Consider the following 16,163-nt stretch of genomic DNA (forward strand, 5'->3'; position numbering starts at 1 on the left):
CCAGCGAGCAGGAGGGGCTGGGCCACCCTAACAGCAGGTCTGGCCCTTTACTCATGAGAATCCAGGGGTATATTCAGGGGATCCCCTGCTTTGATGCAAGGACCCCAGGTGTTTGGCGGGGATGGGGGGTACTGGGAGGTCCCTCCCCTCTTACTCCCGGTCCCCATTTCTGACCCTTACATCCCAAACTGCCCACCCCACCCCCGCTGCTTTGGTTCCCCTTCTATCCAGGAGTTGCCATCGGTGTGCTCCAGGAGTCAGCCAGCAGGGGGAGCCAGTGCAGTCCATAATTCCTGCCACACACCTAGGCAGTCTCTGGTCCCAAGCCCAGATCTCAACCCAACAAACACCATCAGGATCAGATTCCTGGCTCTTTGCAGCCACCATCTCGGTCAGACTGAACAGAGAGTTCATCTCCATGGGTGGGGGCGGCAGGGAAGGGAAAGGACGACACCCCAGCTAACGGGGACGTTTCTTTCCACCTGACCAGAGCAGGGATTTGACGCGTTATTCCTCTAAGGTCCCCAGAGCCCTTTCCAGGGCAGGGAGAGGCTCAGCACAGGCCAACGCTGCAGACCTAAGAGCTCCCCCACAGCCTGGGATGCCTCCGATTTGCAAGAAGGGGCTGTTACCGCCTTCAATTTGGGCGCTGTCCTGCACAGCAGCCCCTGGAACCAGGCAGATGCAGGTCTTCTCTGAAGGGTAGCTCCCATCCTCCCCCATTCTCCCCTGCAAGTTCAGCACTGGGGATAAGCCAGAGACCTGGCACAGAAATTGAACCCACAGCCTTTGAGCCTAGAGACCAGCTCCGACACAATCCAGCACGGATCAGGCCAGACCCTGGTGCTACCTAGAGCTGCCCCAACTGACCTGGCATTTAATCCCAGCTTGGCTGCAAGCACAGGCTTCGGGATCGCAGTACAGGCGGCAGTCGCAGCCGCATTCCTCTCGCGACAGGCGGATGGCGCGCAGTTCCTGCTTCTCCTCAGCATCGATGCGGTGAACCCCGGAGGCCCGGAGCAGGGCTCGGCGCCGCTTGGTGGGCAGGGGCTGCAGAAAGAAATAGTCGTCCACTTCCACGTTCTCCACATCAATGTCGTCGTCTGACACGTCCTCCAGGGTCAGGCCGTCCGCCTCCTCCGACTCCACTGTGCCGTTCTTGGTCAGCTGGGGAGACACGGGCAGAGTTAGTCCTTGGCTTGGGCCCTGGGCACGAAGCCTGGCGCTCTGCCCCAGCACACGCCTGGTGAGACACCCGCTAGCATTAGCTCTTGGAGAAGCGATCTGCCGGGAAAGGGGAGACTCAGTTGGTACCACGCACTTAGGGACCTTCAACAGCAGCAGATGCTGAGAAAGATCTTTCCTCCCAATTTTCTCCTGCACGGCATCATCTGACTCAGTCACCTCCTGCCTCGTTCCCACCCACCCACGCAGAGGCCTCACGTACCGCTGGGCCTGCACCCCCTTCGCCCAAGGTCATTGCAGCCAAAATGTCATTTCACTCAGCTGTCCAACACAACTGGAGTACAAGGCAGCGGACTCAGCCCTCCACGACATCAGCGTCACAGGGGGATCTGAGCGATCAGTCAGCACAAACAAACAAGCTGCCGCCCAAGCGGATTCTCCACCAGGCCCCAGGTTTTCCTCTCCTCAGCCCCTTGCTAGGCCAGGCCAGCTTTCAACCCTTCAGCCTGCGATAGCCTGCAGGGCATCCTCTGCGCTGACCCACTGGAGATGTGCTGGGGAAGGAATGTGTGCTCAGGTCAGAGGAGACGGCTGCCCGTCCCCACCCTCTGCAAACGGGGAGATAAAAGGAGGCCGCCGTGTCTTAAAATACCTGGCCCCTCAGAGTGGAGCAGCAGCAGCACCCCCATGGGCCAGATGCAGTAGACATGGCATCGGCGTTTGAGAACGGGCCAGTCAAGTGTTTCCCAGCATGCTGTGGTTGAAAAGCAGCTAAGGGGCCAAGCCTCGGCACCCAGGATCCTCCAGGAATATCAATGCGTGTGGCTTCAGCAGTGCAACCGACTTACAGATACGGCTCCTGGGCTGACGGGGCCCCATCCCTCCACCCACACACCAGGCCTGCCCCCCAGAGCAGCTGAACAAAACCTGAACCCTCTGCCCCCAATCCTCTTCCATTACAGAAATGAAGGCTGCTCCCTGATCGGACTGACAGGAACACAGAGCTGAGTAGCGGCTTCTCTTTCATTCCCTCTGCTCCCCAAACCCTTGGAAACCGACAGTACAGTGTGTTTACACGGCCAGGGCTTTTTTTCCTCCCCATTTCTATTTTAAATGCAGAGAATCAGGGTTCCTAACGCAGGCATGATGGAGAAGCTGCTGCTGGAATACGTGACAATACTCTAGAGGCTGCTGCTTTCGTCAGACAAGCCCAGGTTTGCGGAGGCAGAAGGAAAATTCCTGAGAGAGACATGATGCAATAACTCCAGCTTAAGAACGCTCATTTCAGGAGCCATGGAGATCAGAGCGACTCCACCTCCATTCTCTGCAATCCAGGAGGTTCCCCGCAACAGATGGCAATTCTACAGCCCTGCTTGCCACTGGTGGTTCACGCCAGGCCCCCAGGATCCCAGCGTGACTGCGTTGGCTGCAGGTGCTTCGCAGACCCCGGCTCATCATCTTCCCCATCTCTCTGCACCCGTTCGTCTGCCCCACATAACCCGCCCTGCAGCCACACGCCCCAGCAGGGGAAAAGCCCTAGTTCGAGGTGTGCACTTTAGAGGCTGGACGGATGTGTGTCGGTTTGCCAAGCAGGTTGCCATGGCAGCAAGAGGCGGATTTGAAGGGCTAGCTTTGCAGACAGACATGTCCGTTCAGTAAGGGAAGTCCAGTCTCTAGGGAACCCCCCTCCCCCCAGGGCACAGGCCAGGTACTCACCCATTGGGGATAGCATGCCCCACTGATTGAGTCTTCTTTGTGCCTCAGCTCTAGACGCTGGATGGAAATTGGGCAAGCTTGCAGAAAACCTAGTGCCAGGCTGAGAGCAGGGGCGGCTCTATGTTTTTTGCCGCCCCAAGCATGGCAGCCAGGCGGCAGCACGCCTGCGGGCGGTTCGCTGGTCACGCGGATTCGGCGGTGTTTCTGCGGGTGATCTGCCAGTCCCACGCCTTCGGCATACCCGTCGCCGAAGCCGTGGGACTGGCGGACCTCTCGCAGGCATGCCGCCGAAGGCAGCCTGACTGCCGCCCTCACGGCGACCGGCACGCCGCCCCCCGCGGCTTGCCGCCCCCGGCATGCGCTTGCTGCGCTGGTGCCGCCCCTGGCTGAGAGAGGAGGTTTAGCTCCAGCCAGGATCTTGTCTCTTAGCGTGCCAGGCTGCAGCCGCACCACTGGCAAGATTCTGCCAGGCCGCGCCCATCTGGTCAACACCCACAACCGAGAAAAGTAAATGACTTGAGACAAAAAAATCACCTCTGTCTGCTCCCTAGGAAGCTCAGTTGTCCATCCCCATCCCCACATCTGGCTCTTCCCAGCCTGGGGCCCAATCCCTCCAGAACTCGCGGTCACAGATCCACCCCCCTCCCCTGCAGGGCAGTTGCATTCCAAGAAGGGGCGAATAGCGATGTCCGATCTGCCTTCTCCATGCCAATAGCGACGGAGGAACGCAGGATCATGCCTGGTCTGGAGAAAGGCAACCAGGCGCCTCTATCCGCCCGCTCTTGGAACGTGAGCACAAGAGACATTCAGCGACGGCGGAAGATAGCACACTTTAAAATGAGGTCAAAAGAAATCCTGTTCACACCACACGCAGCCGGTTGAACGCTTTTCCATTGACACCAAGAGCTCAAATAGGATTCAAAAAAGGACTGCATATTTACAGTGACAGGAATATCCGGAGTTAGAAGAGTAAATATTAAAAGATCTCTGCCCTCCTGCTTCAGGATTCAGTCAAACCCTCCTGCTACCAGGGTGGGGGGCGGGTTAGGAAGACACTTCCTCTGGGGGCTGCTTATCACATCCCTGCCCAGCTGCTGGGTTTCATGCACCCTCCTTCGAAGCAGCTGTTTTTGGCCAGACAGAGGATCCCGGCCTGGGGATTCCCATAGCAGTCACTGAGCTCTTATGCGCCTTTAACCGCTCCCCCCTCTTTGTCAGTGATACCTTCATCTTCTTGGCATGGAGTTTCTCCTCCTTGAGGTGCTCCCGGAGGATCTCCCGATGATTCACCTCCTGCTCCTGGGCGAACTCGCACAGCGTGTACCTGCGGACGGAGTTGTGGCGCTGGGCCATGCCCAGGGAGCTGCCCCCTTGGCTGGGCACACTGGTGAAGCCCTGGCGCCGGGCAAAATAGTACACGGTCACCTGGTCGAAACGCACATTCTTCCTGCGCAGCTGTTTCTGCCTCTTCAGGATGGATGTGGCTGAAAGCGGAGGGAAGGGAGCATTAGACACAGGGCGAGAGCACGGGATTCTGGATGGACCCTACTCATGCCACGACCGCCCCCAGCTCTTCCACGGCACAGCAGAAGCATGGACCCTAGTTGATTTGCTCTGAGTTGCTGATGCACAGGCACCTGAAAAGGCCGATCAGCTGATTTGAGGTACAAGGATGGGAGGAAGAGGGACAAGCAGGATGTTTGCCTCAATCAGGACTGGCAGCCAACTTCCAGAGCAGACCATACCCTGGACCTCACTGAGGAGGAATTCATGCGTGGAAATGCCTTCCCCTCCCCTAGGGCTTTGCAAGAGTTACATTCAGAGGACCCTATTTGGGGAGTTGGGGAAGGGAGGCCAGTCCCAGGGATATGGACGCTCTCTCTGGCTGTAAATGTCTGATAGGGTTAGAGGAACCGTGTGAAGGGGAGAAATCACATTTCCAGCTGAAGACTTCTGGCAAGTAACCCCTAAAATTCCTTTCACTGGAAACACTCATTCACTCTTGCTCATCTTTATCAGTTTATTTACTTTGTCCATAGTCAGAACCACCATTTTTTGTTTTTGACAGCATGTCGCCCTTCTCTGACACCACAAGGGGTTTACCATTGGGAACAGGAGCAGCAAGGCTGAAACTGAAGAGGCAGCAGATGTGCAGAGAGAAGGGAGAAGGCAGGAGAGCCGAGCCCGAACAGGTTTGATGGCTTGGCTTTTGGGCCCCCTCCAGGAGATCTTTCCAAAAGGGGAATAGAAAAATTCCTTCCAAATTTTTCTTTAAAATCAAATCTTTTTAATAGTAATAATAATACAGGGCAAGCGATTTTCTAATCCAAAATATATATTTGTAAAAAGTTAGAGGATTTAAAATAAGCTAAGTTGATAGTGGTTTCTTGAAAGGGATGGTAAATTTGGGGCTAGAGGAGAATTACAAATTTCTAATTCCTCTGATCCTTCCTGACCATTGACAATATTCCTAGCATCATCACTTTCCTCTGGAGCACTGAGCAGGGATCATCTTTTAGGGTCAGGTGGTTGTATCATACATGCCAGAATTAATCCACTGTTGGATGGAGCGAGAGCGGGAGCTTGGACAGCGTAGGAGGGAATCGGACTTTCTCAGCTTCCATGCTGAATGTTAAAGCATCCCTAAAAAGCAACAGAGGGTCCTGTGGCACCTTTAAGACTAACAGAAGTATTGGGAGCATAAGCTTTTGTGCCTTGCATCTGAAGAAGTGAGGTTCTTACCCATGAAAGCGTATGCTCCCAATACTTCTGTTAGTCTTAAAGGTGCCACAGGACCCTCTGTTGCTTTTTACAGATTCAGACTAACACGGCTACCCCTCTGATACTTGAAAGCCTCCCTAGAGATTCTCAGGAAAGAGAGTTCGTTTGCACAGGGAAATAAAAAAAAAGCACCTCAACTGTGCTCTTGGGTTGGAGACCGTTGTCATGCAATCCATGCCTGCCTGTCCCCACCCCTCATTTGCAGTCCAATGTCAGGCAAGGTCATCTAACTGAACCAAGTGTGAGACGATGGAAGGGCAAAGACCAAATCTGTCCAGAGGGAACCCATTTGACTAGGTTTTCAGCCCACAAAGCATGGACACCAGCATTCCCCTGGGCGTGATTTGCACTTGTCTCATGCTAGTGAGACCAAACTGTGTGATGTGAAACGAGCCAGATGCCGGGTCCACCAGTGAGGTCAGACAAACGAAACACCACAGAGCGCCTCTGCAAACCCACCCCCCCATCCACCGGCTCAGCCACTCACGTATGAAGCCCATGGTGCTTGGGGGGTTGAGGCTATCGCAGCTGTCGGCGCTGTCGCTGTTGGAGAGCTCATCGTCCGAGTTGGAGACGGGCGAGCCCACGTCCACATCTTCAAACTTCCTCTTGAGGCTGCCGCTGGCGATTGCATCCATTTGTCTCTGGCTCGCATGGAGAGCCAAAGAGCATAAAAAAGGAGACGTCAGCGGCAAGAACTCCAACAGCAGCCCCAGGGCTATTGTGGGGGCTCAGCGGGTACCTGGGGATAAACAGGGAGCATGGGGGAGAGAAAGTCAGCAATCCACCAGCACCAAGCCGAGCTTTTCTAGTCTGTATTGCTACAGCCCCTGAGCTTACACCGATGCATCTACAGGCCCCCATCTCCACAGCATGCACTGCTCCAATGACTGCCAAATGCCTTCTTGGAAAGGGGCCACTGGGCTGAGTTCCTAGCACTTGCTCTTCCAAGTTAGGGCATCAAGACCCCCAAAACTTCTGGTTCTAAGCACCAGTACCAGCACACTGCTTGAAAAGCAGCAGAGGGGCAAACCCTTAGTGCTACAGTGACGTTTATGCATTAAATGATAAGCCAACACACGAGGCAATAGAAAAGGCTAAAGAGAATTCTGTGCCAGGACTCCAGCAAACTCTGCTGCCCACAGGTCCCATCGACACACCGCTTGTTCTTGGCCTGAGAGGGAGGACTAGACTAAAGCTCATACAGAGGTGTCATGACAGAACCATGGGAGGGTTGAATGCCTCCTTTGCTATAGACTTGCCAAGATAGAAGTCCTGCATGGAGTTTAAGTTATTTACGCTTTTAGATGCCAGCTGGGTTTCCTATTCCTCAACATGTTACGTCAGACACGTGGTCCGATACACTCAGCTGACTGGGAGAAGAGTCTGTTCCTGCCTTGTGTGTAGCATATGGTGAGGAAAAATGCATGGTCACAAACCACGAAAGGAAGTTGGACAGGAAGCCTAAATCAAACAGGTTTCATACTTAGAATCAGCTGGACCTAAGCCACTGGGGTGATGGTGGCCAAATTAGCATAAAGGAACCATATCAAGAATGGTTCAGAAGAGACTTCTATTGAGACTTCCACATATTGCAGCACTAACCCACCCACCACTGGATCACTTGATGATTATCAGTTCTGTTCATTCCCTTTGGAGCACCTGGCATTGACCACTGTCGGAAGACAGGATATTGGGCTAGATGGACCATTGGTCTGATCCAATATGGTCCATATGATTCTTCTTAGGATTACTCAGTTTCTACATTGACTGTCATGGAGAGGAGGGACCTGTCACCTAGCTTTTACATAACAGCTACTAATATGCTAGACTGTGAATAATGTTTACCACATATGGGGAAATACAAGCTACAAAGACTTAAAAGGATTCCATAGAAGAGGTCACAGGATCAGCAAACCCTGCCCAGGTAGTCTTCCTATTCTTATCTAACCATCTCGGTCTATTCTGCTCTGCAACTATGGGAGACTCTCACTCTTAAAACAAGGCCTAGGGGCAGATTGTAAGCGTGAAGCTAACACAAAAATGGAGCTTTACATGAGTCCCACAGTAAAAAGGCATATGGCAAAGGCATAGAACTAGGTAAGTTCATGGAGGATCGGTCCATCAATGGCTATTAGCCAGGATGGGCAGGGATGGTGTCCTTAGCCTCGGTTTGCCAGAAGCTGGGAATGGGCAACAGGGGATGAATCACTTGATTCCCTGTTCTGTTCATTCCCTCTGGGGCACCTGGCATTGGCCACTATCGGAAAGTAGGATACTGGGCTAGATCGACCTTTGGTCTGACCCAGTATGGCTGTTATGTTCAGCTGAATATCAAGCTCTAGATAAGAGTAGATGCCTGTAGCTTCCACAAATACAACAGGACCCCTCCCTATTTTACTAAATAATTGAGGATTGAGTTCATGGAATTGGACATCTCAAAATTACAGTAGGTTTAGTGCACAAGCTGCTGTCTGGTGCACTGCATTGTTTTCTTCTTGTCCTTCAAACCATTGCAAAGCAATTTCCAATGCACTGAAGGCACTGGGATGTGAAGGGATGTCGACTTGTTCTTCATTGACATCCCTTTCATTATGTGATTTTTTTCCCCCCATTGGGAAAAACAGCTCATATAACTGGCTGTATAAAAGATTGGTGTTCAAAAAATCAATCGAGATTCTACTATACCCAAGAACACAATTCCCAGCATCACATCATGAGATATGGAATAACTTACTGCAATTTGAGTGACTCTTCTCAGGGTGTAAGGGTAAGAAAGTCACACCTATATGTAAGCTTAGATCAGTTTTCAAACCTCTTTAAACTGGTGTAAATCCCTGCATAGACACTCTTATTTCAGTTTAAGAATGAGTGACTTATATTGGTTTAGTTTAAGCCAATTCCTAATCGACTTCAGCTAAATGAAAATAAGCCTGTCTGAAATCAAAATACAAGAGTCCGCACAGCCATTTGTGCCAGTTTAACTCAACTGGTTTATAATCACCCCCTTTAAGGTAAAACACATTCAATTCTCTCACATAGACAAGGCCTTCGTTTAGAAGTGGTATCCCAAGAAGCCGGGGGCTCCTATACCCAAAAGCAGCCATGGATTATATCCAGTTCTCGTTTTAGGATCCAGTGAGAAGACAAGTGTAACAGGTCACAGGTTTATAGGGTATTTGCTAATAACACTAGGACTGAGTTGAACGCAGAGGAAAAAGTAGAACCAGCTGCGTTGTTCTTGGCTTCAGCGCGGTCTTCCTAGCGGATTTCCACCCTAAACGCAGAGCTGGGGACTGTTCTAGGAACAAACCACTAACTAGCCCTGCCTGTAACAGAGTGCTGCCTAAACTAATTTCAATCAGATCAGCTGCTCTATCATAGGAGTTGAAAGGAGCACAGGCCCTGTCTATGCGAAGCCTGGAAAGGCCACACACCCAGCCTCCTAACAAACTGGGCACTTCAGAAACTCAGTGGCGAGAAGAGACTGAATCAAAGCGGGTAGTTCTCTCCCCATCCCCACTTCCAGCAGAGAGAGACATTCATTATAAAGCAATGTTCACTTGCTAAGTCAAGAAACAGCAGAGCGGTGTGAAACAGGCACCATTTCTCTTGTGCCTGATGTTTAGAGGCATGGGTCACCAAGATGCAGATAATTTGGACCAGAATGACTTTGATCTGCGCCCTTCTTCTGAGGCAGATGGATACAGAATACCCCGGGGATACCTGGGGCAGCGGACAGTCTCCTCGGAGCTCCCTGCTAGATGGAAGTCTTTACGCTTTTTAATAAGGCATCTCTCCAGGGCCAAGAGAGAGACCCAGACATACACACCTTTGTCATCAGAGGTGCAGTTGGATGGGGAAGTGATCTGCAGGGCAGGAGAACGAGAGAGGCCCAGCCAAATGCTGAGATCTCCTCCTCCGGGTCAGGTTGGAGTTTATCGAAAGTGCCATGCAAACCATAACACAACTCTATCAGAACAAGCCAAGCAGAGCGATCCGACCCTTTACACCTTGCCCAGACCATCGCATGTGTTCAGGATAGTTTTTAACTCATTTCTTCTGGAGCAGGGCGGGGTCCCAGGCCGCATCCCTGGTGGTTGGGATCCTGAGCCCAACACCCACCCACCCAGCCTTCCCCCTCCCCTCAGTCTCCTCTGCACTTGTCTATTCCCTTCAATAAGCTAGCAACTGTTGCCATGACAACAAGTTGAACAAATGGGTTTTGAAAAACATGTCAGCCGACTGCGTGTAGCAGGAGAGGCGAGAGGCTCCTGACTGCAGGACGGAGCTTCCTGGGGGAATCAAACGATTCCACGCTCGATTCCTTCAAACAAAACGGGGAGCAGCCCCGCCCCTTCGCCTCCAGCTTCGGACTCTTCACTGTTCAAGTGCAGGGAAAAGTGCACGGATTCGCTCCAGGGTTCTGGGGGCCTCCAACCTCTTCAAAAATCAAGAGGAAATGAGACTGCTCCCCCTGCCCCAAAAACAAGAGGAATAAAAACCTGCGAGTCTCGTACAGCTGACACAGCAGAAAAGGAGACGCGATGAAGTCAACGGGCGCTTTGCAAGTATCGAATTACTCCCGGGAGGCTGCGCAGTAGCATCCTCAGGTTTGCCTATAAGCAGAGTTACCCCAGTTGAAGAGGTGGATGTTAAACTGATTTAGTTAACCCAGTGCCAAAGGCTACTGGGATGCTCTTACTTTGATTTAAACCAAGTTTGTTTCATTTTAGCTTAAATTGATTAGGAACCGGTTTAAGTTAAACTGAAATAAGCCCCTCTTCAACCAAAAATCAGTGTCTACACAAGGGTTTGGACGGATTTAACTGGACTGAGGTCCAGATGCTTTCAATGGCCTACTGAATCCCTCCAAATTGTTGCTGTTGCCAAAGGCATCCTGCTCACTTGTTTGACCAGAATATCACCTCTTCCCTTGGAGAGGCTCCACCTGCTCCCCTTTGCGCTGCACATCCCATTCGCAGGGTCTGCCTTTGCCTCCAAGGCTCTGCATCTCAAAGATCCTGCCTACATCTGACCTGATCGACTTTCACATTCCCACCTCCCTTCGCAATGCCGATGGCGCCTGCCTCAATACCCCTGTTGTCATCTTCTCACCAACACATCTTGGTCCCCTTCAAGCCACCTCCGTCTCAGTCAAGTCCCTCCCAAAATCTTACTCCTGCCATCTTGCCTATTGAGATACAATGTATATGGACAACAAGAATGTCCAGTGTTCTCTTACTTAATGACAACAAAAATGTTGGAAGGGATATTAAGTCTCATGCTTCAGGGCTTGAGCCAATCTCTATTAGAGATCAGGATGAGATGTCAGATGGGGTATGGGGGTGTGAGTGTGAGAGACAGAGTGTGTGTGGGGAAAAGGGGGGGCAGATTATCCCACATCTGGCAGTATTTATGCCTTCCTCTGAAAATTATGGCACTGGTCACTGCTGGCAGACAGAACACTGAGCTAGATAGACCTTGGGTGCGATCCAACATGGTAAATGCAGACTGAACAATGGGATGGCACCAAACAGCATGTTAGTACCACAATTTTGTGTGTGTGTGTGGGGGGGGGGGAGGGGAATGGGGGGGGCGCTAAATGGAAAGGAAAGTGAATGAAGAGGGGACATTGAAAGGAAGGGGAATGAGGGGAACAGGGCGAGGAGAAGATGGTAAGAGAGAGGTGGAGAGACTGATGCGGGGGACAACAGAGACGGTTGGAGCAAAGAGCCAAATCGGCAAAGGGCAGAGGAAGTCAAGTCAAAACCATAACGTGGTGTTTGAAGGCGGGTTTTACAGCGATGTGTATGTGTGTGTACACATACACCACCACCACCCCCGGCAAGAAACAAGCTCCTCTCTACAGTAAAGTCCATCTCCCACCTCATTGTGATACTGAGGTGTTTCCAGAAGAAATCTCTGGCTAATGGGGCTCTGGCAATCATATTCCCACCCGAGGTTGCAGAAGAGGGTTGAGAAACAAGATGCTACTGCACACGGGGAAACTGACCCATCCCCTTTTACGGTTTCCAGCAGAGGTGTTGACAAATAGCCTTCTGCCCCTTTGGACATCATGCATTTGTATGGAATGGGCATCCAGAACCATACTGGGGAAGCTGAAGCTCTTCAGATTTGACAGCTTGGATCGAGGCCTTACAAAGGGCCCGTAAGAACTGCCAAGTTCATTCTCAAACTTCATGCCTTGATATCATCATCATGGGACAAGACAACAGCAGCAGCATCTCAAGCGCCCTTCCTCACAATCAACTAGCAGAAACTATACTCCGGGCCCAATGGCATCTCTCCTCCTTTTCCACTCATCACCCACAGCAGGCGAGGGACATTGAAAAATATTTCACGGGGTGGCAGGGAGGAAAAGAAAGAAAAGAATCTTCTGGTAACAAGTGCTAAAAGAGGTAGAGTCTTTTTTGGAAGCACATGGCCCTATTCAGGTCTGACGCTAGCATGTTACCTCGGCTGAGTATTAAGTGACCTGCTTTCTCCTTAGGGGAGAAAGGAACACAAACTGCCAAGAATTTAATTAACAATGAACTCCACTGAATCTCCGGATTCCAGTGCACCTCTGAATTAGCCTCCCTCAGCAATACATTAGTGTAGGTGGAGCTTGCCTCCTCCGGCATGCAGCCTGGCAGAAGTCAGTCACCCAGTAGGATGGGTTCTCGTCCTACTGAGTTTCTCCACCGAGGGGTTAAGAGATTAACAACAGCATCCTGTCTGCTACTCCCTGGTACGCCATTGTTTGCAGTCCTGCTGGCTTACTGAGAAGCCCATGCACAGTGGAGAGGATTAACCTACAGCTCGTTCTCCAAGACTCGCCTTACAGGGCCTTAAAATAAAATTAAAAAAAAAAAAAAAAAAAAAAACTAATATAGCAAACCATATGTGACATGCCCTGGACCCTTCTGCAGCACCGGACCCCGACAACAACAGAAGGGGGCTCCAAGGCTGTTCCCAAAAAAGGAGATCCACAGTTGAATGGTGGGATAGATCACCTGCTTCTCATTACAGGAAGGAATTTCAAGTATTTTCTGAATAGCCCCGTGGTGCTGGGAACAAAGTGCTGATGGGAAAGGCAGAAGAGAGCAGCAGGCGCTGAACAGTGAAAGACTCCTTACAATGGGGCCAGCAGAACCAAAGTAGATTCTTTTTGTGTGTGGGGAGGTGGGAGGCTGGGGTGTAATTTCTTTGGAGGGGGGTGCCAGGGAGGATGAGAGAATTCCAGCTAATCCTGGAACACTAGCCCATCACCCTACCCAGAGGAGCTTGTTCTCTATCAGCTCAATTCCTTTCCCCGGTATGCAGGGGAGGACAGCTGTCCCTGCACAGCACGCACATCCTGCTGCAGGGTAGAGGAAAAGGCCAGTTTCATTCATTCGCTGTATCCAATTACTTGAATTTACAGAAAATGCACTTGTAAAAACCACTCGAGACACACAGTGGCAGGTTGCACAGAGACCTCTGGAGCCTTTGAGCCCGAGAGACATGCATCTGCTAATCTCTCTACAGGGAATGGGCAACACAGGCAGGGCTGGCAAGTACTGTATGCCAAAAGCCTTGCACCAGGGAAACATTTCAGAAATTTCTCCATAGCATCTTCTATTAGGAGACCCTCTTGTGCCACATTCACTAGGGCTAGTCAGTGGGATTAGGATTTTGGTATGTTATCAGAGCAGGACAAGTGCTACTTGCAGCATTAGCAGGAAGAGACGGTGACTGCTTTTAAAATATAAAATGTCATCTTAGGCAACATCTTTCAAGACAAAAAACGGCTTTAAGAGTTGGATACAGTTAAAGCAGCAATGGTGAAGGCCCTTACGCCAAGAGCAGTGAGCTTGCGTGAAGGCACAGAGCAGAGCAGACGGGAAGCACAGAAAGACCAAGGCTACAAGGTCAACTGGAGCATGCAGAGTTTTCACAGAGGGCGAAAATAAAGAGCGCCAGTGGAAGGCAAGATCTGAAGACGGGGTGAGAATGGTCCCGTTTTGCACTGGAGAGAAGGTAGATGCTGAACTGTGCAGAGCAGGGACTTTGGGAGCCCAAAGACAACGCCCTTGACGTAGTTAAAGGTGGACGCTCAGGACAAGATGGTGAGCAGAACAGTTGTGGTGGACAGATTAAAGGGCCATGGGGGTCCATAAGCTTTGGGGTGGAGGTGAGGATAGGCAGGTATGCACAGAGAGGTAGGAGGAGGAAAGCTTAGTGCCAGCACACCAAGATTTTTGAGCGTGGCCTACTTTTTGGGCGGTGAATTCAACACGAGAGAAGAATTCTAATCACCGAAGGTGGCAACAGGCAAGGGAACTCCACTAGAAAAAGCCAGCCAAGGACAAAGGTTTCCATACTGTGCTCCATGGCTGGTCGCACCATATCAACTCTTCTTGTTTCCATTTATTAAATGGCATACAAAGAAGCTGAAAACATTAAGTCTTCAATGTCAGCAATTGCTGTGGTTGCCTCAGGGTATTTAGCATGAACAGAAGGGGAGAGGAAGGTCCACGTGATCAGGAACGGGGATGTCTCCAAGGTAACCTCTGCATTAAGATGTGGTCCATACCAGGAAGAAGTTTGAGGCCATCATACCCAAAGGCTGCACAGAACTTCTCATGGCATCTCCTTTGTCTCAGGTCTTCAAGAAAGCGGATGGCTACCAGTTCAAAGCCATTTAGAACTGGGCTGATTAACAAGCAGGAGATCCATGAGGCCCTACCAGTAACACACTGTAGCTGGAGAGCCTAGTTACTTGTTTGTAACCCATTATAAATTTAGCACCCACCACCAGGTTCCAGCTTTCAGTCACAATTAGAATCTTTCCGTTAACGCATCACCATTGGAGGCGGAGAGCTGCCAAAGAATGCTTAGATCATTCACAAGGACTTCCTGTTGGCAAAAGCAGTACAGAAAACACCGAACGCGCTCCCACCAAGCAATGTTTGGAGAGGAATATATGACAGCAAGTCCCAATCCATCCAGTCTCACTGATCTCTGGTCAACATGCCAGAAAAGGGGGTGAGTGAATTATTTTAGATACAACACTATCCACATAAAAAGGCATCACTATTATTCCTTAAGGCCATTTGCTGGGACCAAATACCAGAATGAACTCGGGAGCGCTTTTCTCCTTCAATGAGGAAAAGCGGCTTCATGTCCATAGTCCTCCCTGCTTCCTTCATCTCCCACGTTCACAGGAGAAACTATTCTTCCTGTAACCAAAATGGAGTAGTTCTGTAGGGACCTGGGTATAGCGGACACCCAGAACCATAACAATGGCACAGCCAGATGATGGGCTGAGGGCTTCTAATCTACTTGAGACACACTTACAGACTGGTTTCCTACTTGCTTAAGTGTCTGTCTCCACGGGGAAAATTGACCAGAACAGTTAATGCAGAATAAGTTACTCTGGAATAGCTCCCCTTGTGGACACACTGTACCAGAATAAAAATGATTCTATTTCAGGACAATGCCTCATCTTTGGAAGCACAGTGATTACTCCAGAATAAAAAGTTTTCTGTTTTGGAATAAAAAAAAGTGTCCCCACATGGGGAGCAATAGCTTATTCTGCAATAGCTGTTCTGGTGAATTTCCCTGTGTAGGCAAGCTGTAAGACTCTCTAAACTTTCATTATAAAGCAGACACTGACGCTCATTTTGCCTGAGTCAAGACTTCCACGGGGTAATCTCATAGACACCACATGTAGTGGAAATGAAGGCTTTAAAACTTCGAGCCCCTGGGGTGACTCAAGGGAAACTCTTTACAACCCCAAGTCTATTGGTTACCTCTGATCACTATTTCCTCTCTTTGATTTGGTCCTTTCCCCCACCCACTGGCTGTAGGAATAGCCTTAGCCAGATCCCTCAAGTCTGCTACTTATTGGCATCTGGCTAGTCACTACAGTACCACTTCCTAATTCAGAAAAAAGTTTAATATTTCTTCCCTTCCCTCAGCTCATAGAGCAGGGGTTCTCAAACTGGGGGTCGGGACCCCTCAGGGCGTCATGAGGTTATTACATGGGGGGGTCACGAGCTGTCAGCCTCCACCCCAAGCCCCGCTTTGCACCTAGCTCTTATAATGGTGTTAAATAGATAAAGTGTGTTTAATTTATAAGGGGGAGGGGTCGCACTCAGAGATTCTGGGGGTTGCCCCATGCCCAACTGCCTAGAAAGCTTCTCCAGTATCAGCATCTCTCTCGGTCTATAGACAGTAGCATAATTTTTTAAACCCTTTTTGCTTAGGGCAAGTTTTCACGCTGCAGAATGCAGTGGCTGGCCTGGTCACGTTTACACATAGAGCAGCTGTGGGAACACAAGACGCTGATCACACCAACATGGCAACTTTGGCTCTTTTTAATTTTTTGTCTTTAAATAAGCAGCTTGTAAAGGATAAAAGGCAAAAGTCAATTCTGTTCTCACATGACTCCTAGAATACACCTTTGCTCTAGGCCAATGGTCTCCAAAGTG

The 16,163-nt window shown here is 50.5% G+C and overlaps 1 protein-coding gene across 3 annotated transcripts in view; it reads right to left on the bottom strand.

Moving 5' to 3' along the window:
- Window positions 1-16,163, bottom strand: part of CSRNP2 (cysteine and serine rich nuclear protein 2) — a 33,286-nt gene that overhangs the window by 4,996 nt on the left and 12,127 nt on the right. For 2 of the 3 annotated variants that reach the window (XM_065576545.1, XM_065576544.1), the window contains exons 2-4: window positions 6,170-6,424; window positions 4,126-4,385; window positions 871-1,284 (exon numbers count right to left, since the gene is read on the bottom strand). In XM_065576545.1, coding sequence (XP_065432617.1) covers window positions 871-1,284; window positions 4,126-4,385; window positions 6,170-6,320 — 825 coding nt within the window. In that variant the 5' untranslated portion in view covers window positions 6,321-6,424. The remainder of the gene's footprint in view (window positions 1-870; window positions 1,285-4,125; window positions 4,386-6,169; window positions 6,425-16,163) is intronic. The other variant, XM_065576546.1, reaches the window with a different exon arrangement.

The sequence above is a fragment of the Chrysemys picta genome, chromosome 22 (genome assembly GCF_011386835.1).
Source record: "Chrysemys picta bellii isolate R12L10 chromosome 22, ASM1138683v2, whole genome shotgun sequence".
Lineage (NCBI taxonomy): Eukaryota > Metazoa > Chordata > Testudines > Emydidae > Chrysemys > Chrysemys picta.